The sequence below is a fragment of the Platichthys flesus genome, chromosome 21 (genome assembly GCF_949316205.1).
Source record: "Platichthys flesus chromosome 21, fPlaFle2.1, whole genome shotgun sequence".
Lineage (NCBI taxonomy): Eukaryota > Metazoa > Chordata > Actinopteri > Pleuronectiformes > Pleuronectidae > Platichthys > Platichthys flesus.
Window position 1 is genome coordinate 11,300,953 of NC_084965.1, and position 23,934 is coordinate 11,324,886.

Here is a 23,934-nt window from a genome sequence, read left to right on the forward strand (position 1 = left end):
AAACACTTAAGAAAAACTAAAGAAAATAAGGTTTGATCTTAACCTCCTGTACAAAAAAACATGTCTTTCAAAGCAAAAAACGGAAAAAACATAAAGCTTTTACACAGATTTCGCTAACTGCTAGACCCCGAAAGAAAATCAAAGACAAAAAGAAAGAGAAAGACAAACTTGACCAAAATAAATCAAATATCTACATCCTGATTCAGGGACTGGGTTGGATATTGATCTGTCTGCAGCAGTAAATGGTCGACGCCACCAGACATCCCCGCAGCCTTTGTTTTTCCATGACTTCCGATACCGGCCCTGAACCTAAGACCAGCGAAGAGTCCCCCAACACCCTGGAATGCGCTCAATCATGCAAAACAAAACAGAACAGCAGAGAAAAACACGCCCGGGATGAAATCATGCAAAGCCAGTTTTGTGGTTAATTCCCTCATTACAAATACAAGTCAGTTGGCGCCACAGGAAAGTTAAAAGGGAATCACGTTTCCCACAGTCACTTCAGAGTTTTTACTTTTCCCGTCTTGTCCATGTTGGGAAATCCAGCTGTCCGTTTCCCAGCGAGGGGCAAGGGCAAGATTTGCCCCCCCCCCCCCCCCCCCCCCCCTCCACAAAAAAAAAAAGAGCTTTTCAATTGTACCCCAAGGCACCTGAGAGAAGGTGGGTTTCCCTCTGTGGGCAACAACGTGTGTCTGTGTTTTCATTACATACCAGCTGCCATAGAGTCTCAGAGTGGGACCGTCCCACGCAATGGTGTCACGAATCTCAATACAAAGCACAAAGAAAAGAATACAGTCGAAATGGATGATGAGGTCGGTGTCCCCCCCCAGAGTCTGAACTGCAGAATCTAAAGTTAATAGTCGTCGTAGGTGTTGAGGTCGGCGAAGTATGCGTTGGTGTAGGTCTTCCCGGCAAGCTGTGGGTTGAAGTACTTATTTCTTTCCTCCAGGATCAGGTTGTTTTTGTTGAGGGCCTGTGGTGAGAAACGGGCAGAAGAGCAGGAGAGAAGAGAAGTCAGTGTCGGGTTGTTCGTGACATGGGGATGAAGTGATTATTCAGCCCGGATGCCAAGGTAAAAGCAAATCCATCTACCCACCCCCGGCGAAACAAAGGGAAAAACAGGTGCAACACAAATCAATGGGAGGCCAACCTCGGTGAATGAAACACACATTTCACAGAGCAAGGTCAAAGCATTTGTGAACAGGCCGGGGAAAATAAATGATAAGCCATCACAGGGGCGAAATTATTTCGATGCAAGTCTGTATGTCCAGCTCTGTCATCTCTGATACGTGGCATCAGCAGTTTTGATGGCCCCCCCGATCGTTGGCCCCTTGAGGACAAATCGGAGCCGTAAAAATCGATCGGAGCCGAGTTGCTTTTCTGTTAAACAATAAGGAAGAGCCACGGGGGTGTCTTCTCTGTCCCCCTGTGCCATGGTAAACATGGAATGAGCTTCTGAACTGCTGCTCAATACAACATCAGCAATTTGGCAAATGGATGTGTTCATATCCCGTGTGGTGCATATAGTGTGTGTGTGTGTGTGTGTGTGTGTGTGTGTTTGTGTGTGCCGGGAGTCCCTCGGGGCAACGTAATTGAACGCTTGATGATGCTGCTTTTGCGGTTGATGGATGTTTCCATCTGACACTGATAGGGAGCGACTGTGCTCGACAAAAAAAAACAACAACAACTCATATTCACTCATTTCCCGTTATGTGATTTGCACACAAAGGGAATGTAATGAACGCTCCCATGGCCCCGGAGACGGTTATGTGTCTCTGCAGGTGGCTGCTTTTTAAACAGCTGTGCTACAATACTTGTTCCCGTCATTTGCTTTGTCTCCTTGTCTTGAAAAAACCTCTTTAACTGGCTGAGGAATGATCCCATTTGAGTTTTTTTTCGGAGCTGTAAACAAAATTTGCCTGAACTGCAAAGAGCAATAAGTGATTGAGAGGTAACAGAGGAGCATAAACAAAGAGGGTCATTATGAATTTGTTCTCTAAAACGCATTAAATCAAGGAAAAATATATATAATGCCCCCCCCCCCCTCATCTGTATTCAAGAGCATGGTCTTCCAGTTTGAGAACAGGGCTCTAACGTACGCACTTACAAGGGCTGGGCAATTTGATTTGTTAGTGCTAAAGAGAAAATGCCAGAGCAGATGTGATGTAATCCAGTGTGATCGCAAGAGGAACTTAAGCTGGAGCGCAGGAAATCAAAGCACCAACAGGGTAAATTTGAGTGAAAGCGTTACAAAGATCCGCTCTCAAACTGGAAGACACACTCTTCAATAAAGGATAGGACAAAACAAACCCATAAAACACAGGACGAAACAAGTAAGACATAAAAAACATGCAAATGGAGAAACTTGTGAAAGAGAAAAATAAAGAAGGGATACACTGCCTTCTCACAAGTCAGAGCAGGGGGGTGAAGGGGTGAAGGGATGACGGGGCAGAGAAAGAGAACGCCAACCTGCCACACACAGGAAGTGCCACAGGAAGCGGAAGGGCAGGGCACGGTGAGGGAAGAGGAAGTAGTGGCGGTGGGGATCAAAGAGTTGTTGTGTAGGGGGGGAAGGTCAAGAGGCGGGATGTTGAAGAGAGGTTCAGAGGTTAGTAGAAAATCTCCAGGCCGCGCATGGACACCCCCATGTTAGCAGAGAGAGGCTGGTGCATGGCGGGGTCGTCCAAGGGCAAGAGTACCGACACGTCGGGCTGCAAGGGGGGGAGAGGAACGGGCAAAAGGTCATCCTCAAAGAAACCCTCAACCATTCGCTGTCTCACAGGAAGTCTGGAAATGTAAAGACGAGCACGTGAATCTGCAGCCGCACGGCGACTTCCTGGAAAACTGCATTGAAATACTCCATTTGATGCTAAATAATAACACTGACAAATGTGACATCAGGGTTTCAGCCACAAAGAGTAAAATATGGTGTCAGGCGTTCATCACTCCATCTATAAACACACAACTCAGGCATAATGGGCTTCTGCAAACTCAATTCAGCGCCACGTCTGAGGCTCTCGGGCTCGGTGAGTGACGCTCGGAGGCACGAGGCAACGGCCATTCGTCATGCGGCTTCTTTTTGTGTTTCCACGTGCTCTGTCTTTATTCACACCCGCCGCTATTTGCAACCGAACTTAACTGAATTATGCTTGATGCTCCCGACTCTAATTGCGTGAAGGATGAACGGTCCTCGCACCTTTAATCTGCAATTAAACTGCATTTGGAGACGGAGGATCCGTTCTCACTCTGTGGCCCTTTTAAAAAAACACTTCTGTGAAGGGGTTTATGCTTTTATAATGTGCAGGCGTCCAAAGTTTAATAAGTCCACATTGAAAATCAAAATATTTTCACATAAACCTGGAAGTGGTCAGAAAGTTGGAAGATTCAGGAACATTTGAAAACATTTGAAACTGCAGTTGTGTGCCTCCGCCAACCAGTGTTGTTTCACTCCCGCCATGTGGTCCTCACATTTTGCCTTCACGATAATAGGGTCGCTATGACCCTTGACCTTTGACCACCCAAATCAAATCAGTTCATCCCTGAGTCTAAGTGAAGTTATTTTCAAGCTAACGTGTTTACAAGGCGCAGTGACCTTGACCTTTGAGCTCAAAATTCGTATCAGGTTATCCTTGAGTCCAAGTTAATGTTATTACCAGATGCAATTTCATCATGTCACCCCATGTTCACAGGAACATGCGTCACCTTGAGCTTGGCCTTTGAGCACCAAAATCAAATCAGTTCATGTGATACATAAATTAGTTAAATTCTGGATTATTTCATGACCAACATTTAAATTTAAGCAAATTTTGCGAACTGACGTATTGAAAAGGTTTTTACAAAAGGTGTGATCACCTTGTATCTCACAGCCACATCATCATCATGTGCATTAACTCATCTGAGGCTTGTTCAAGTTACTCAACTCAAATGGCATCAGATCTTCTTATTGTCAGTATTGAATCATGGCTAAAATAAAGGTTTCTCAGGGGGAAGTGAGCGAAACTCTAACACTCTGCAGAATGTGGATCAGTTGTAACCAAAAGCACGACGAGGCATTTCAAAGGGGATGATTGGAAAACGTTCTCTTTGCTGGTGAATCCAGGTTAGAGATGTATGGTGGTAACAGAAGGGTGTGTGGAAGGAGAGGAGCAGATTGATGGTCAGAATATTCAACTCTGGGTGTGTTTTGTCTACACCTGCACTGGATTGATCGAGGAGAAGAACCAGTAGATTCTTCAGAGACATGTTAAAAAATCTCTGGACACTTCACAACTTTGTAAGAGCTGCATGAAGCCAGGAAAAGATGAAGGAGTCCTGACTGGCATGGCTTCTCCTCTAAAGTCACCTGACCTTAACTCCACTGAACATTTAAGGGAAAGAGAAAGACGAGTGTTCTGCGTTTAAATCCTTAAGTTAAGGAGTTAACATCAGGCTCTACACAGATGCCAGCTTGAGTGCAGGCTGTCATTACAAGCCAAAGGGATATCAAATCTGAAGATATTCAAATATCAAACTAAATAGATAAATAGAATGATGTTTTGATTCCACTGCTTGATGTGCACACGTTAAAACAAACAGAAAACCGACCTAAAGAAACATTTTTTTTCTCTGCAGTACAATAAAGCTGAGTGTGTGTTTTGGCCCAAGACTTGGAAGACGACCAGCTGACTATGTGTCAAAATCCTGCCCAGAGCAAAAGTGTAAGGAGCGGTCTTAACGGTGAGTTTATTTTCTCTCTTTACAAAAGCAAAGGCCACACCATCATTCTATTATATACACATTTCATTTAACAATTTTACACATTTCTTTCTTTATTAGAACTATGTTTAAATGTTTTACTTCTTTTACCTTTTTTAATCCCTTTCCCTTTTTTCCCTCTGCTTTTTGAAATCTCTTTTATTTGCTTCTAACAGCTGTTTTGAACTATGCTTTTTGATGTTAAATTGATTTCTTTTAATTTGGTCTCTGTGTTGTTTTTTAGTCTCTGTGCAGCACCTGGAATCTTCCTCTGTGCACGAAACGTGTAAAACAAAACTGTCCTGCCTGAAGTGTGTATAAGTACAAAAACACCTTAACTGCATCACCTTCATACTGTGACATCCCCTGTGTAGTACTGCACAGAGTTGAGGGAATCAGTACAGGTACGCTATGCAATACCTTTCTGCAAAACTGTGCTATGGATAAAAAAAAAAATTGAAATTTGATTCAATCAAAAATATCAAAAGACACCACTTCAGTACCGGATTTACATAATTCCATGAAGTTGAAATGAAAAAAACGTTCAAATAGCTCTAGCTCGGGTCATATGAGCGAATCACAGACATTCGGATCACTGTATTCCTCTGTATTATGCGCCAGTGGGATAACAAATTGATGGGTTGGTTAAAGTGGTTGAAACACTGTTTAATACAGAGCACTGGGAATCCTTGTAAAAAGCCCAGCTGGAGCAGTGGACAAGTGCTAATCAGCTGCTCGGCCTGGTACTAAAGCTGCGATGTATCAGTGGATAAGAGGCTGTTTGTGGCGTGAGTGGAGCCAGATCGCCACCGCTGGCTCTGCCGCGTCCAACTGTTTGCACTGAGGGATTCAACAATAACACAAAGCCCCCCCCCCCCCCCCCCCCCCCCCTCCGCCGGGAGATATGCAGATTTCGGAAACCCTCTTCGCTGATTACCTGCCCACGTGCCCGAGGAGTAAATTGCATTAGCGTGTTATGAGAAAGCAGTGTATGACCACTGACACAGAACAAAGTCACACACTCCAGGACACACAGCAGAGGGAGCACACAGAGAGAAAGGGAGAGAGAGAGAGAGAGAGGGTGTGCGGCACATCTGCCTATCTGTTACACGGCTGGAGAGTGTCAGTGCATGACAGGAGGTGGCGTGACAGTGAGACTCATGCAGTAAGAAGTGTATTTAATCACAACTGACACCGGAGGAAGAGGCACAGCGCTGCTCACCGACTTCTGTGTGTGTGTGTGTGTCTGTGTGTGTGTGTGTGTGTGTGTGTGTGACATCAATTGATTAAGGTCAAAGAGTGAAGAAATGTTAGAAACCGCTGCTTTGCCTCTACGCGTCTTGAACCACAGACCTTGATGGCTTCCACGGAGTCGTATTTGTCCAGCTTGTTGATGTGGTTGGTGATGCTGGTGTTGAGGGGGGCGGCCGAGATGGGGTGGATGACGGTGGCGTCGTGCGACTGCTGCTGGTAGCGCTGGCAGTACGAGTAGACGAGCAGCGTGACCAGGCAGCCGAGGACGGAGCTGCTGAGCCCCACGGCGATCATGTGGAAGAGGTTGAAGTCTGCGAGAGGAGAGAAGGAGGGATGAGGGAGAGAAAGAGAGAGAGGGGTTTGGGGGGTAATTCTCTTGTCAATTCACACAAGTGGATGTGGTAATTAAAACTGCAATTCATATGGTAATGATGGGGGTGTTCTGCACTGGAAAAAACACCTCTGGACTGATGAGGAAAATAAAGAATATATTTGTCTCCTCTAATTTCTGTCTCCTTTCTTCTTCTGTCTCCTCTGTTTTCTTTGTTTTCCAAAACCAGTGTAAAACAAAACTTCTGTGCGCGTTTTTTTTGCATCTGGTATCAATATGCAAGTTTTTTATTGAGATAGCATTCGCCTGCAGTTACTGTAAGAATGTTTTTTCAGCTCTCAAATATTCAGCAATGATCCAGTTCGTTCACTTTCATTATCTTTAAAAAAAAAAGCAGTGGATTTGCATTAAAGCTCCGGTCACTTTATTCAGAAGGAGGCAAAAATAAATCAATTAAATTAAAAATGAAAACAGAGAATGTTATTGCTCAACTCAAACAGAATCCTTACAACGCATTGAGCAATAATTATATCAATTAACACAATATACTTTAATTGCTATTGTATTTTTCCACTACAATAACACTTGACATTCTGCATTCATCAAACCTATGTTCTTTTTTAATGACTATAAGAATAAGATAAAATTGAAAGTTGAGGCTTAAACCAAAGGCTGTATATGGTTTGTTCAGCTGGTAACAATTAATTACTGTTCTGTATCAGGAGCATTGTTCTCCCCTGAATAAGCTTCAAACACATGTACAGGAGAGAGTGATAATTTGGCTGTTATTTCTCTGAGCAGTGTGTGCACGCAGCAGAGTTATTAGCAGACTGTAGAGTTATTTGCGGAGTGCATGTAGCCTGCTGCATAATGATAATGCGTTCGCTCCATAGCCTGGATAGGAGGCAAGCACAGGACAGAAAAGGTCCCCCACGCCTTGCTTCTCTCTTATTGCTTTGAGTGCAGCACACCAGTCAAAGTGATTTACTGTAGATGAGTCTATCTGCATTTTTATCAACTCAGGGCATTCTTACTGTATATCAGCGTCTAGCTGCAGCCGGGCAATGAGGGGAGGCTGTGGAAAGCGATTTTATTGATTCACTCAAACTCAAACTGGAACTGTTTCACTGCATTACAGTCATTCACCTTGGTCGTTTTTTCCCAGGTTTCAGATATTTCTGCATAGGTGAAGCGAGTGAAGAGTTGGACATAAATCATGTGCAGCACTGCTCACGGTTTATAAGGTGGAAAAATAAGCTGAGCTGCGATGAATTTCAGACGGCATTATTTCTGAAACAAGAGCGGATATTTATCGCTTGGAAAAATAAAACGTTTACGCAATGGATCATAGATATCCTCCAGGTATGAGGCACTGAGTCACAGCCACAGTCACCCTAACCTTGAATAACCCTAACCCTGAATAACCCTAACTAACCCTCAACCCTAACCTCCTAACCCTGAATAACCCTAACCCTGAATAACCCTAACTAACCCTCAACCCTAACCTCCTTAACCTGAATAACCCTAACCCTCGCCAACCCTTACACATATCCCTAATCAGTACCTCAGAAATTAACTTTTGCCTCATTAGGACAGAGCTTTGGTCCCCACGAGGCCTACTGGTCCTTACAAGGTCACTGTTTATGCTGTACAAGTAAAGCACGCACGCACGCATGCACACACTCACACACACACACACATTACCTCCGCAGCGCCTCTCTTCCTGACTGGAGTGTGCAATGGAGACTTCTGACAAAGGAAACAGGGAAAAGCAGCAGCATTAGGACCAAACAACAGACACCCTCCTGTTAGCATGACTAATTGCATCCTTGAAGGCGAGTGTGAAGATGAAGCTCTACTCAATACAAACCAGATTAATCGTTAAAAAAAAAAAAAACGTATCTCTGCTGTGCCACCTGGAGTGGTTTATGAAAAGTATCAGTTCTCATTATAGGAAATGAAGAACAAGACGTTGCTAATGAGCCTTAATGGACTACCTTTCCCATTTAAGCGGATGGATGACAAGGTATAAAGGCAATTGGGTAATTTCTACAAAGACCTGTGAATGTTTTTCCGGAGTATTATGTCCCGGCTAATTCAGACAAAAGGTTACAAATTAATATTTGGTTCATGATGATTGATTCCTGAAGTTTAAAAAGTGCAGGGCTCCTACTATGTTTATACTGTTTCTAAACACGCTGAATATACAAACCTCTTCTAGCAGCAGCTGCGGCAGTGTTTGCTGAGATACAATGTGAATAACAAAGCGTCCTCAACGGTTTTAATGATCTCTATGTAGCACTGATCAATGCTCCTGGGTGTCTCACATTACCGGCTGTCAATAGGGAGATGCCTGTCTAAGCAGGATATCAATACTAATGGTGTGTGTTTGTGTGTGTGTGTGTGTGTAGGGGGGGCGTGTGTGTACAGTATAGATGAAGGTTTTAGCAGGACTTTCTCAACTTTCAATTTTTTATTCCAAAAGGTTCTCAAGATGTAATTCTCCAATTTTTGAGCGTATCAGTCATAAAAGATGAAGATGCTTCAGTGGCAAACATGAGGCTGGAGGAAGATCAATTCAAGGGCGTTGAAAGCTGATGTCAATTTCTTACTTTCCTAAATCCAGACCAACCACATAAGTTAAGGTGTAAAGTAGTCAATAAAAGAAGTTTGTAAATAGTGTGTTAGTTCTTAAAAGCAAACTTCAATTCAGTATGCCCGACTATCGCAGGGGTGATGTCAATTTAAAGCTATTCGAGAAGGTAATCCGGCCAAATAATCCTGTGGTGCGAGGGGTTGCAATAGGAGCCCCCTCCATTTCATGATGTTTGATATCTACGATTCACAATCTGAGATGCCCATGAAAGGAACAGCATTTAAGTTAGTGATGAGAAACCTAGCCAATGAGAGCGAGCTGACGGGAAAGTGTCATGAACCAGATGTTGCGTGATCGGGTTTCGACCTGAAACAACGTGAATAAGACTGGATCGTCTAGTTTTAAAAATCCTTTGATTGTTGGGGTTATGTTGAAAATAAAGCCAAACCTACGAGTAGCGCATCCACTGATATTTTACCACCGATGGTGAAAACTCATAGCGTTAGCAAGAACATACATAAATTCTCCTCATGATTCTCAATTCCCAATTTCTTTCACCAGTTTCTTCATTGAGCTTTACATATTTCCTTCATCTATCTATCATTTGACTCTTAGCCTGGGGCATGTAGCTGTAGCCTTCGTCTTTGATCATGTTTGTAGCCATGACTGCATATTTAAGACCCTGTTTCAAGGATCTCAGTTTAATAACTACAGTCAGCCTGTAAAAGCTAAAATTAGACGTGGCCTAATGAGTTTGATAGCATGAGGCTCTGCCTGCCACAGATGTCCTTTTAATCTGGCAACATTGAAGGTTACTGGCTAAAAATGTGAAGTCTGCTGACATTTAGGGCTTTTTCCTTTTGATTTGCACTGTTAACACCATAAGGGCTCCCACACACTCTGTCTATTTAACACTACCATCAATCAAATCAGGAACAAATTGTAATTAAAGTGCAAATCATACTTGAGACACAGATGCCAGAAAATACGAGCACTTGACTGTCCAGAGAACAGAATTTAAAAGCCACGTTCTCCTCCAACTTTTGAAAGAAGTAAAAGTGCTGCTGTAAGAGCTTTCGCGCGGCCTGACAAGACACAGAGGCTCATAATGAAACTAATATAGCAGCAGGTTTATTGGAATGAGCAGACAGGCTGCCCTTAAGTGTGGCATCCGGGTTCACGCCCCCATGTAATCACCTGCCACACTCAGGAGTCCTTGAGCAAGACACGAACACCGACCATCCCCAAAAGTGCTGTCCTGTTGCTGAACCTGACCCCTGACCTGAGATCAGTCCCTCCCAGGGATCAATAGAGCATTTCATTATCGCAGGGTTCTTTGAAATGAAATGAATTACCGCTGTGGGCATACGGCGGTGGGTGGAGCAGAACGTGTTTGTGTTTTTAAACTACATGCATGAGTCGCCAAGATATTACTAACGAGAAGAATCAAGTGTGGGCTCATATGGGCAGCTCCATACTCTAAGTGTGTGTGTGTGTGTGTGTGTGTGTGTGTGTGTGATCACCTGGTATAAAATTGGAGTCAGGAGGGCATGGCCTTGTTTCGCTGGTGTTTCCCGAGCACTGGTTTCCAGTGGGAAACAGGACATCGCAGTGACGCACACGCAGCTGGGCTCCGTTGGAGTCGCAGTGGGACCACTCGGACCAGCTGGACCAGCTCTCTGGAAATGGCAAAGACAGCATATCTCACAGCCTGTTTGGTGTGTATCCATATGTTCGTGTCAGTATGTGTGTGTGTGCGTGTACTGCATATGTTTGTGTGCCCTCACCTGCATATTAGTCATGCATGAGGGCGGACAGAGAGTAAAGAAAATAAGCAGTGGACCTGTGATGGATTGGTGGCCGAGTTGGGGCTCTAAGCTGCTTAACACTGAGGTGTGTGTGCTCTCTGTGTGTGTCTGTGTGTTTGTGTGTAAATACCTGGACAGGCTTGTGTGCTGCAGAGTGCCTCCTCAGTGTGCAGGCCCAGGCAGATGTCGCCTCCATGAGCCGGCGGGGGGTTGCTGCAGGTTCGAGTCCGCATGTAGTGTCCCCCTCCACACGTCACGGAGCACTTGGACCATGAAGACCAGCACGACCAGCTGCCATCCACTAGACCCAGAACATCAAGAGTTCAACTGTTTATCGTACTTAAGGATGTGATGAAAGACGGGAGGAAAAAGTTCCTCGGGCTTTCATGTTTTCCAAGACTCGGGTTGCATCTCAATTCAAAAGACGCATTTCTTCTAAACATCAAGTGATTGGACGTCATTTAAAAATATTTTAACTATGGATGTGTGGCTTCTTAAGCGTCCTCCCTCCGTGTTGTGCAAAGTGGCAAAGTGGCAGATAAAAACAGGAGAAATCCAGGACAATATCAGCTCAAACACACACACACAAAACATACAAATACATGACTAAAAGGAGAAAGGGGAGAAATAAAAGGCAAGGGGAAAAGAGAGCAATAAAATGGTGGCAATCTGTGTCCATGAATCAGGACCGACGTAAATATCCCCCACCAATCACCTGAATAAAAACCTCACTTCATTGTGGCAGAGAGAAATTTCCTTTTCGGCACCACTTGAGATTTGCTTTTAAAGACCCGAGGATGGCTGGCAGCGCCGCGCAAGGTAATTGAAGTTGCCGATGCTCTTTGTCATCTCAGCGTAATTTCTCTATCACAAAGCGACACGCAAGTCGATACCTGGCCCTCGATGACGGATCGTCTCATCCCAGGCACAGATGCATGAAAAAACACCGATTCATTTGTTTCCCAAGCAGATGGATGGCGGGCACAACACCTTTTTTTTTCTCGCTCTCCTTCACAGTATGCTAATGAATTTAAACACAGCTGTGGATTAGCCATAGGAGGATTACAATTGGTCTGCCGGCACGGCCTGCACGCCTCGAAATAATATCTCACTTTCAGAGGGGTGCTAATTGAGTATGTATTAGCATTCATTGCTACTCAGGCTGGGTTAAGTCGGTTCCTTTGGGGGACAGCAGAGTTGCTGTAGTGTTAACACAACCTACGTCCCAGTATGGGTACTTGTGTTAGCATAGTGATGCGGCGCAGGAAAAAATCAAAGTGCATTGGCTCAACATTTTAAGAGGAGCCCTTGTGGCGACCATGCAGGCAGAGCGCCGCTGGATAGAGCAAATCTGATCCATCCCGAGTCTTGGTCTGAGCTCACAGCTGATAGCAGCTCTACCCTATTAGCCGCGGCGCTCATAGGCTGCTGGCGAGCGGAACGCCGTGCACCACTGCTGAATGAATTAACAGGCTGTAAAAATAGTATTGATGATCGCTCAGTCCTGTCTCTTTCGCTTGCTCACAGCATGGCACCGTTTATGAAGACGGATCTCAGGGGGGGGGGGGGGGGATACCTCAGCCCTTCTCCGGGGGGCCCGATTAATAATCATCTGAGGCAACGTCCTGCTTGTCTGCATGGCGCCCGGCGCTGGATACCGGGGTTTTTACTTTATGCCAAACTAAGCACTGGATTTCCATTTAGACAGCTTACTCCCCTTGTCAGACAGCGTATTCTTTTAATTAGAAAAAGGTTCCTCTTGCTGTCTTCCACCGGAGCAGCGTTGAAAATGCATTGTCTCAGAGCTCTCCACAACAGAATAACGCCTCCCATAGCTGGCAGCGTAATTACCCAGCGATGTAATTACACACTGAAGCACCACAGGGATTTTCTCTTTGATTCCTGGTGTAAATTGGGGTCTTCGTCGTACCTCTTATCTGCCGCTGAATTCTTTTGTTATTCCTGGTGATGCGGTGGGTTATTTTGCCAGTGTAATTCTTTATCTATTAATCAAGTAAAACATGGCTGGAGTTTGGCTTGGAGCAGTGGGTAGAGAGCAGGTGGAGTAATCGACTCCTGGTCATGGAGATGTTTTCCTCTTGCAGAGAATAAGTGTCCTACATTGTGTGTAGCTGGTTTCAGAAATGCCCCTTAACTCTGGATAATCTCCTGAAACTATCCAGGCGACTTTATGTGAGAACGCATTGTCGGAACCAGATGCTCCGGACATTCTTCTGTGTATATCCAACAGATAATGTCTGATTTTCTGAAGGATTCACACAAAAAAAAAAAAAAAAAAGCATAAAATCTCTCCAAAACAGAAAGAATATAGAAGACACCAACAAAAATGTGAATTTAGTTTTTTTTTGTGGTGATGAGGGCCACCTGCTGCATTCTTCCAATGTGACAAGCAAACTCCAGATAAATGTCAACACCCTATAACTGTCCGTACCCCATAACCTCTGAAAACGTCTACAGTGTGCGTTTCTTACCTGGACAGGGGTTGATGTTACACTCCTGATACTCCTGCGCCGCCCCAAGGCAGGTCTGACCTCCATACTTTGGCTCTGGGCTGCTGCAGGTCCTCTTCCGGCTGCGGATCCCCCGGCTGCAGTCCCGGCTGCACTGGGACCAGGAACCCCATAGGGACCATCCGCCGTTCAACGTGTGGCCCGACATCCTCCCGAGACGGAGCACCTCACCTATTAGGTACAAGAAGATCCGACAAAACCATTAATGACACTATGGTCAAGACAACAGGTGCCACAGTTTCTCCCGTGAACAGTATCTCAACATTATAACTACATTTCCTTTTGTTTTCTGCAACATGGATGATACTGGTCCCTGTTTCTCGACTTCACTGTGTGCATTTGTTGGACAGAGAGTCGATAACAGATCTTGGTGAGAGCGAATGCCTGCAGCTGGGAGATGCTTCTAAAAGCTTCAACTTGATTTGTGCTGAAAGAACAAGAACATACTGTATCTTAGTAGATAGATAGATGGATGGATGGATGGAATTTAGATAGATAGATAGATAGATAGATGGATGATGGATTCAGTAGAGAGTGTCCTGCCAACACGCTCGCTCATCGAACTACATCAGCTGACTAATCTGTGTACTCTCACTTGAATGAGTCGAGCAGAAGATTCCTAATGAAATATGAAACCCTAATTTCTATTAAACTCTAATTACTGCGTGCATTAATCTGCGCTGTGGAAATTTGCCTCGTGGTGAGAAGACAGAGAGATGAACGAAGAGACAGAGAAGAAGAGATAGAGCGAGAAAGCCCTTGGCCCTTTTTGCAGGAAAAGCGGGAGCTCGTCTGTTTGGGAGAATAATATCCAAATCCAGGGGAATTACAGTCACCGTCCAGGCACTTCTCTGATGGTTCACTCGTTCAACACACTGGGCTGTGTGGCTTTTTTAGCAGATAATGCAGGACCTTTGTGTCCGTGCCGTTTCGGCTTTGCGTCATTCTCTTCCCACACTCGCTCTGCACTTTGCCAGGGAGGGAGAGAGGCTAGAGTACGGAGGCACATATGGACGGCTGAGGCTTCACCACCCAACCATTCTGCAGTGAATTTTCTCTTTTGTCCGATCTTCCATTGAATGTCTTATGTATACGTGTGTAGACGTTTGTGCTGCACTTAATAGCCTTGTATAACTTAGAGTGATAATAATTTTGTCTTCCTTCGCATTCATCTCCTCCTTTCTTTCTTTCTTTCTTTCTTCCTTTCACATAAACATTCCTATGTTTTTTTTGCCTCGTTCTGTCTCTCACCGTCCTCCAGCCTGGCCTTGTTGTTTTGTCAGCGCGCTCTTTTCACTGACAGTAATCGTGACGCGGCTGCTTTGTATTCTCAGGGTGAGGACGGTGTGTTTACCTGACACAAATCCTCGACCTGCTCATAACCATGGGCCGACCTTGGCCGTGCGCGGGGCCGACTCGCGGCTGCATCGAGCCAGCCCGAGAACTGACAGGCCCCCTGCTCTTTATCGATTCTGAGTAGTCAGTGGCACGGACAGCCCCGCCTGCAGCTGTGACCCGTGCTCTTTATCAATCCATCTGTAGCCCAAGAGACTGCACTTCTGCCCCGAAGGCAATGGATCACTTCCTAATCATGCTTCTCACACATGCACACTTAAACTCACGTGATAAGAACCTCACAGGGACACAGGCACAGGCGCTCAAACGACAATGCACAGCCCAAAACAGGGATATACCAGTGCCAACATCTACACATCATTATGCTAATTCCCACAATACACACACCGTGCTTGGCTCCCTTTGTTTGCACAAGCTTTGGCCAGAGACTTCTTTAATACTCTGTGGGTATTGTTAATTTCGACTTCGCAGGGGCTGCCATCCCATCACCAAAACAAACAGCGGGGTACCCTCCCTGTTAAATAGGTAGCGACTGAATCTATCGATCCGCACATTGCCGGGGAGAATTAATCCTCCGTCTCCCGACGCGCCGGGCTGAGCCAAAACACAGAGGGGCAGAGCGCCGACATCCAGCGTCTTCCCCACTGCCCAAAGAAACTAGGACACGGAAAAAAAAAGTTTCCCTCCCTCCCTCCCTCCGTCCCTGTGCTCAACCTCACACCCTGCTCAACGGCAACACACACTGTAAACAAACTTGTGAACTTTCGTGTGCGTGTGAAAGGAGAAAGAGCGGTGAAAAAGACGAATCGGGACTCATAGACACGCAACGCTGTGCAATCTAACGGGGGGGGGGGGGGGGTGCATGCTCACAGTGAAAGACGTGAGAAGAGAGGGGAGAGATAGAAGCAGAGACGGTGATAAGATGATATCTGCAAACCGGGGAGAGATAACGCCGCTGGAAGAAGAACAGACGTGGTAAGACCCTGGGTTGTGTTTGTGTTTTATCATGGCCGATGTCTCCCCCCCCCCACATCGGTGTCCGTTTATTTTTATATATGTATTTGATGATCATGGACTGTATATAATGATGGACAACATGACAGATCCGAAGAGTGAAGCCAAAGATCCCCAGCCCATGAAATCCTATGTCCTCCATGTTAAAAGGTTTGTTTTAATGAGTTGTTTGAAGACATAAAAACAGGATGACACTTCATGACTGACAGCTGAGACTGACTCTGAATTGGTCGAGGTGGTGTATCGGCGAGACCTCACTCCTGCCGCCTCCATCTCCAAATCGCTACTGCGTTGAATCTGGCTCCAAATGTACAATATGGCAGCGTTCGGCGTTTTCAACTCTGCGTCTCCTTTACCTCTCCCCCAGTTCAGCCCCCACAAAAGTTTTGCAATATGCATGTTCGGTTTAAACAAATTACAACTAATCTGACAGCAGACACACTAGATAGATGAAGAAGCGCTGATCTGATCTTGATACTTTGATACGTCACTTAACTCCAAATAAAAAGGAGATAAAAGCCGAATGAAACAGGATTTTAACTTTTTTGTGTGGAGCCAGGTGATTTGCCGGCTGTTCTCGCTGCCACTTCAAAACCCTCCCAGGTCCAAGCTGGCATGACAGAACAGAGCTCAAGATACGGAGATGTGGAGAAATCGCTAACCCTCAGCCGTGAAAGGGAGACACACTGTCATGTGTGAACAGAGATTTATCGACACAAGATTGAACGCTGGACCACACCGAGAGAAAGTGGAGAAGCGCTTCCTCCGGCTTGTCCTAGATTCTCAAGGACACATTACTCTTCCTCCCTCTACCTCCTCATTTACTCTCCTCCCCGTGGAGGAAAACAATTTCTTTGGATGTTGAATGTCCATATTTGTGTCTCAAAATGTGCGGCTGTTTTTCGCATACTTTACGTCATGGGTTATAAAACCACACAGCAGCTGTAGGTGCTTGCAGTGTCACAGCAGTATTATCTGAGCCGCCCGGAGATCTGCCAAGAAACCCGCGACTCAGAAAAACCCTGTCGAGCCAACGAAAAGTTTTGTAAATGTGCAATTAAAAACTTGAAGAACGTCACTGCTCGGTGCTCGTGCATGCGCAGCAACACAGATGCACAAATAGTCAAGGGTACACATGCAAACCTACACTTTTCAAGCTGTTATTGGACTGAAGAGGTTTTTATTCACCGTCTCTCTGTAATGTAAGAATTCAAGGACAGAAAGCGGAATCTCTGACCTTCGGCAACAATGAGCTCTATGCGTTGACTCTGTGATGTTTACTGGTTGAATTATAGTGTGTTGCCTTGGTTAAACACCATTTAAGTTGTGTTTCTACACCATTAACCTCGAAGCACACACTGTTTTCATCACTGCCAACACCTGAATGAGAACTAACCCGCTCTCCTGCAGATACGTTTTTTAAACTGATATTTTAACCTCCGTTTAAAACAAGAGCTGCCTTTTTCAAAACATCTTCTTTCAGGTGAGAAACACAAACACGACTACAGACGCTCAAACAAGCGTATCGGGCCAGTAGGTGGCGATAAAGTAAAGAAGGAGTATCTGTTCACCATATCTATGATTGTGAATTCCTTTGTGTTTGAGTTTGTGTTTAACAATATGACACACGATGGAGGAGAGTGGAAAATTGCCCATCCTGCACCAAACTGCTCCAGTAACACAACTTTGACCAGGACGTGAAAGCAACTGCATGTTTGTGGATGACCTTCCACGTGCAAGTTCTCTGCCAGCTCATATTTATACTGTGGTGAAATGGAGTGAGAGCAGCAGCTGGTTGGAGGGTGGAATATCAGTTTATAAGTTAATGGTGTGCTTTAGAAAATTGTTGGGAACACTGTGAATAAGCTGCAGATGAATGTTAACGGGTTTAAATAAGCAAACGACTGGGGCTCTGTATTTTGTTTCACGCAATATTCTGCCAGTAGGAACTGGCCGATGTCGAACTTGACCTCGGTTCACGTTTACTCTTGTGACCGGCTTTGTGGAACAAGCAGAATTAGGAAATATATAAATGCTTAAAAGAAAGCTTCTCTCCATCTATCCCTCTTGCCAACACAATCACAGGTATAACACGTGGTCGGCTTTAGGTGCATATTTGTTATTAAGTGCAGGTGCTATCAAAAGAATGATTCAACTTCAACGACCCGAAAATTGCCGACAAACAATAATAACGAGATCGATTTTTTATTTTTCTGCCAAAGGAAAACTTGCTTCCATCAATAAAACAGCATCCGGTCGACCTCAGAGGAAAGACAACCAGGGTTAGAAAGGAGACAGGCAAGAACAGCTCATGATGAGTTTTAGCACATCACCAAATCCTGACGTGTGAGAACAGAAACTTTCCTTTAGATTGGTTAATCTTCATTGTTCGGAGATGCCATGAAAACCTTCTGCTGTAATGTTTTCGAAAGAGCTCAGAGACAGGATTTCTTGCAGGAACCCGCTGAGTGACTTTGTGCCAACAAAGTGGATTTATATTTTCTGACAGGCAGTGTTGCTTTAACAGAAAACGAAATCGCCTACGCTGGGCTGCAAATGTGTTGACGCGATGTCACCAAAATCTGTGCCACTGAATGCTTTAGTGGGGGCGCAGGTGAGAGAGGCAGCGGCTTATTGCATTCCAGTTGTATCCAACAAATGTGATGTCGAGGATAATTGTAACAAGGTTTTGAACTCTGTCTGACAGTAATCTCAGAGAGGGCAGGGGTTATGTACACAACAGGCAGAGAGGATCTTGTCAACAACACCTAAAACACCAGATTAGGTGACCTGGTAGTGTTTGGACAAGGCAGAGGATCACCGATGTATGACCTACAGGACTATCACATACCACAACGTATTTTGTTGTGTTATTCCGTGTGTGGTTATTGTGCACATTTCTGTTTTATAAAGTAAAAACACACCCACACATTGTATTCTGTGGCAATGACGATTTGGCAGAATTTCAACGAGGAAGATGTTTCTTGGTTCTAAAATCCGTCTTTTGTCCGTCTGTGAGTGAGTCTTTCAGACTTCAAACTCTGCCCCTGCCCCCCCCCCCCCCCCCCCCCCCATCTCGGCAATCCTCTGATTTTTGGGGAGATTTAGCTGAAAGCTTCCATTTTCCACCTGCTGGCTTCACTCCACCATCACCAGCCTTGAATCATCATGTCCTCCTGTCTACAGGGTCTGTGCAGGTTTCAACAAGTCGAATGTAAAACTTTTAACGACCTTATAAAGATCATAATTGAAAAAATCGAGACCCATTGTCGAGTATGACATGTGAAGGCATATCAAAGTCCAAGAGTTACATACACTTTACCATAATTGAAGATAAGGTGAAGTAGCCTAGTAGAGAATAACGCTTGATTCGCCACTTTATCATGCAAACTTCAGGCAGAGACAGTATCTGTAATCATTTTAACAGCCAGCCGAGTTCAATGAATTCTGACCAGGATGAAAGTTATAAGTTCCACTTTGTTTTTTTTTGCTTTATGACAGTGAGCATTCATTTGTGAGAAAAAGAACGACTGCACACGGGGACATTACAAACTATGCATGCCGCTGAAACAGAAATCTAATTTCTTAGCGATATGGAAGAACCATTGGATGAATGTTAATATGATTACAACCTAAACATATGCAAGACTTAATAACTAATTATTGAATTTAATAATTTAAGACTTGGAGTAATTGAGTCAAACCCCAAAGGCCCTTTACTATATCAAGAAATATATATTTGTATATTGTTAGGTACCTTTATAGTTGGTCTCCTCTCATGAAATACATGTGTGCTAATGCAGTTACCTGACTTCAAAAGTTAGGAGAATCTGTCATTCTCTTGTTAATGGTCATCTAAACCTGCCAACACATGTGTTATTCTGGCATGGTTTCCTATGGGCACCATGCAATGTAAACCTAAACTTATTCATTTGTTAGCTCCAGAAGTTCTGCTTGTTTTTTGGATACCAGTGCGGCCACTGTAAACGAGAAAGTGTCGACTATAGGGAGAGAAAGGGAAACCGAAGGAACAATAAGAATACTGGAATGGCTGTCATCCGTCAGAGACATCCCTCAGCACCGTCCTGTGTCTACTGTGTCTGCTCATGACATCCGTGCAGAAGAAACTAATCTGTGGCCCATGAGGAAACGCTGGCCTTGATACCAGATCAGCTGAAGTGAAACACATCAGGCTGCTGACACGCCACCATTTCTCCCTGGGAGAAAAATAAAGCCATCACTCACCGACACAAGCCAGTAAAATTACAAACCCACAACCTTCTGCAGAAACGTCTCTTCATCTCTCTGCTGCTCTCTTTTCTCCCGGAAGGCCGGCGTCTTTTTAAGCTCAATTTGCACGACTGAACTATTAACTCTTCACATCATGTAGAGATTTCGATTGAATAAGACGGGAATATCTGTTTCACTGATCTGCAGCTTTGAAGAAAATATCAATGCAATGGTCAATGGGTGCAGAGAGCTGGCTTATGGCAACAGAGGGAGAGACTAATAACAGAAGTTTTATGTTGCCGGCTGACTCATGATGGACAGGCAGCTGGGGTGAGGCCTCGGACAAGAGCAAACTCCATCTGCTGTAATTTTCGATTACAGCGGGATGGCTACTTCAACAGAGACCTATGATGCTTTTTCCATTTTATACCCTATAGTGAGTTCTCTAGGGTTTTGTGTAAGTAAAAGTTCAGGTCCAGGGTAAAGGGAACCTGGATGAGGAGAATGTGTCTCCTTTAAGGTTCCCTATAAAAACTAAACAACAAGTATTTTCTGGTGATAGCATTGCAGTGATGTAATGGTGTATAGGAAGGTAGGAATACTGGAGCTTTGATAGATTAAAAGCACACCCACTCTCCCTGGTCATTACTGACTTAATTTGAATGCCACGTGAAACTATGTAGATGAAGTAGAGTGAAGGTTAAGGGTACTTTTACTTTATACTGAATTAGCCAACTTTGTATCTCTACTTCATTAAAATACAGTTTTATATTGACTATTATGATAATTATTGTCACACATTTGACTATTTGTTATAGTTTCTTTTAAGAGCTGCAACTTTCAGGATCTAACTCCTTCCTCCAGCACTGATGAACACACTCCTTCTGTGGGTTTGCAGTGTCTAACTTCATGTTTGCCTTATCATCTCCTTCTGCAGATGTTTTCCCCTCCAGCTCTTAATTGTTGTCGGTGGGTTTATTGTTAGACGACATTCGCTTGTTCGCCTCATAGCTGCGTGAGCTGCGTGAGCTGCGTGAGCTTGTGGATTATGGAACATCAGGAGACAAGTTCTTTGTTCTCCTGTGTTTGTCCTTCAGGCAACGCTTTTCCTTAGGATTGGTGCAGATTTAGCGGGCTGCTTATGTCGCCCGTGGGGAGGCACTGCCCTCGAGGCTAAAGTTGGTGAACAAAAGACTCCTGTTTGCAGCAAATTACTCAAATTACTGCATGAGTACCTGTAGTACAAGAGAAGTCTACTGATACGCATCTTTAGCTATTTAGGGGAAGGTATATAGTTTAACCCCTCGCCCAGAGGAGGGTAAATGCCTTATTATTGCATAAGCGCACCACTACACAAATGCAGCACACAAAGCAGGCCTGTCAAACCTTGGGTTTCTCAAGCTAAACATTTGTATTGTAGAAAGAGTAATTCATTGTTTTAGTTTTAAGCTTTTCAAAACCCCTAACACAAGAGCAAAAGTTCAAGCAAGGGATGAATTATTCTGACAATCCCTGCAAGAGCAATCTTCTCAACTTATACTTAACTTAAATAAAAGTTCTTTCCAAGTCAATCAATCAATCAAATTTGATTTGTATAGCCCATATTCACAAATCGAAATTTATCTCATAGGGCTTAACAAGGTGCGACATCCTATGAACTTAACCGTCAACAAGAATAAGGAAGAAATACCTAAAAAAAGAAACAGTATGTCAATGTTTAAAGTTTTTATACATAATACAAAATATCAGATAGAGACGAAGGGAGAAGCACTGCAAATATTGTGTATTGTATATCAAGCAATCTTGATAAACATCATAGTCCATGATCAGCTGCCAATACACTCACGATCAACCATCCTGTCTAAGGCTAGGATTATTGATGAGCTGATATTACATTATATACACGAGCATGAGGGCATAAAGGTTCATGTCAAACCAACAATGGTCTCATTTGTGACTTGTGCTGATAATTCATGGCCAACTGTGGAACAGAATTTAGCCCAATGTCAACTTTTTACCGGCTACGGGGATGTTTAGATACCTTATTGATCCCAAGGGAAATTAAGGATTCCGAGGGTTTATAGGGTTTATTGAGTTTATGCTCAAACAACCCCAGCTAACACTTCTTAAGATAGCAAAATGTTTGCCAGACACATGAGACAGTCCTCATCCTAAACTTAATCCTCGTAACATTGCAACTTAAAAGATATATGTGAAAACACAAAGTCACGTGTAAGCTAGCGGCCAAGCAGGCTCATTCTTCAGAGCTCTGCTCCCTTTGAAAATCAAGGATGAAATGATGACTAAGACTTTCCAGTAGTACATCTGTTACCATCATCATTTCAAACTGCATATGTGCCACATTTAATTTAAATGCTTGACAGGGATGACAGGCGTCGGCATCTATGACAATTCTTAATTCTAGCGAGGACTCTATGAGCAAGACATCGATCTTCTGCAATGCTATACTACTGCACCATCTATGAAGAAAGACAGAACGTTATGGAGGATTGTGCAGGATGTAGAATGTGCAAACTTCAATTGCCCTGTGTAAACCACCTTGTATTATTCATTGTGTATTAATTCATAAATATTATATGAAAATGTATTATATCAATGGAGTGAGTCAGGAGATAGTCACGTAATGCGCAGAAAAAAAAGAAAAAGGTTCAGGTTTTATGAATTGTCTTTTGCTATACGGTCATTCAAAAATACATGAAGGTACAGGCAATTATGTAAATGATGAAATGTTTGGTTTTTCATTCAGGCATGTGATTTATGATGAAAAGTAAAAAAAATGGCTATCACAGGAACGAGACTAATCGCTGGGCGTACACGACAAGAGAGGTTTTTAAATCACTACAGATCTTAAGTAATTAACTCATCGCTATCATTAAGCCATGCTCACTGAAACGAAACAAGTCAGTATGTTACACTGTATAAAAGCTCATTGTAAATGCTTGGTTAAATCATATACTTATAATTTATCTCTCCTAATAAAGACAGATAGAGATCTTAAACGCAAAGGGAGAGAGAGGCTGGGGAGGGGTTTGGAAAATCACTAGCGGATCTCGCACATCTATTTATTCTCCCTATGGATGGGGGATTCATTCTGTGCGTCACAGATTGGACCTCCAGGTGCATGTCACCAACACGCAGTGCGTCTCTGAGTACAATTCACAGTATCAAATGTCAGGTCTACCCGAGAGCTCTGATCCTCAAAGCTCCAAACACAAGGACTTTCTGCCCGAGTCGAGAGAGACGAAGAAGATCTGAGACTACGTGGCAGGATGAGCTTTTGTTATTGAGTGGCTGAGAGGAGACATCGGTGGGACGTGAAGAGACTATGAAAGATTCTGTCCCAGGTCGATTTCAACAGAGAAAAATAAAGTGACTGTAACTAGCACCTTCTAATCCATTATATAGGTCTTAAATGTTGATTACAATTAATTTAAAATTTGAATTTCTCTTAATGTCCAGTTATTAATTTATATTCTTATACCCACTCATGTGATTATTATCTATGTTATATTATTAAAAATACATGTAATTGACTCTGCCACTGTAACTTTAATTATTTAAACAGCCAATCAGGAAGCATCTTTTTTACTTGTTCCGATATAAAACGAGAGCCAACAAGTTGGAGGTACAGTAAAGAACGGAGAGATTTACGTTAACCTTAAAAGAAAGTCAATTGCTGTGAATGTTGTTGCGAGTCTTGTGTATGGTGGTTCTCGGCCAGTTTCATCATTACAGGTTGCTGAGGAGTTAGGATCTGTAAAGAAGCATTTTGTGCCATTGCATCATTGTCAAGCCGAACCAAGCTGTCTCTGCCCTGCTGTCACTCTCTCTCCGCCTCTCTCACAAACACGCTGACAACAGACTCATCTGTCACAGTCGCACTGGCCATCAGGAGCAACAGGAGGATTCTTGCCGCATCCTCGGCCCAGTGGACCGCCAAAAAAACCCATAAAGTTTTTATTGTCCTCAGCAGACGGCCAGAACTCTGCATTTCTGCTTTAGCTGTCGGCTTTAGCTACGACGAGTTGTTCTCTTTGCCAAGAGAACAACATAAACACT

General features: G+C 43.9%; 1 protein-coding gene across 2 annotated transcripts in view; it reads right to left on the minus strand.

Annotated features, from left to right (window-relative positions):
* Positions 1-592: 592 nt before the first annotated feature.
* Positions 593-23,934, minus strand: part of sema5a (sema domain, seven thrombospondin repeats (type 1 and type 1-like), transmembrane domain (TM) and short cytoplasmic domain, (semaphorin) 5A) — a 122,598-nt gene continuing 99,256 nt past the window's right edge. Inside the window, exons 17-23 of one of the 2 annotated variants that reach the window (XR_009912012.1) lie at positions 13,216-13,425; positions 10,854-11,024; positions 10,439-10,594; positions 8,024-8,068; positions 6,088-6,299; positions 2,470-2,711; positions 839-973 (exon numbers count right to left, since the gene is read on the minus strand). Coding sequence is in view for 1 of the 2 variants with exons in the window: in XM_062379912.1 (XP_062235896.1) it covers positions 854-973; positions 6,088-6,299; positions 8,024-8,068; positions 10,439-10,594; positions 10,854-11,024; positions 13,216-13,425 (914 nt within the window). In the remaining variant the exon portion in view is untranslated. Of the gene's footprint in view, positions 974-2,469; positions 2,712-6,087; positions 6,300-8,023; positions 8,069-10,438; positions 10,595-10,853; positions 11,025-13,215; positions 13,426-23,934 lie in introns of both variants that reach the window. The other variant, XM_062379912.1, reaches the window with a different exon arrangement.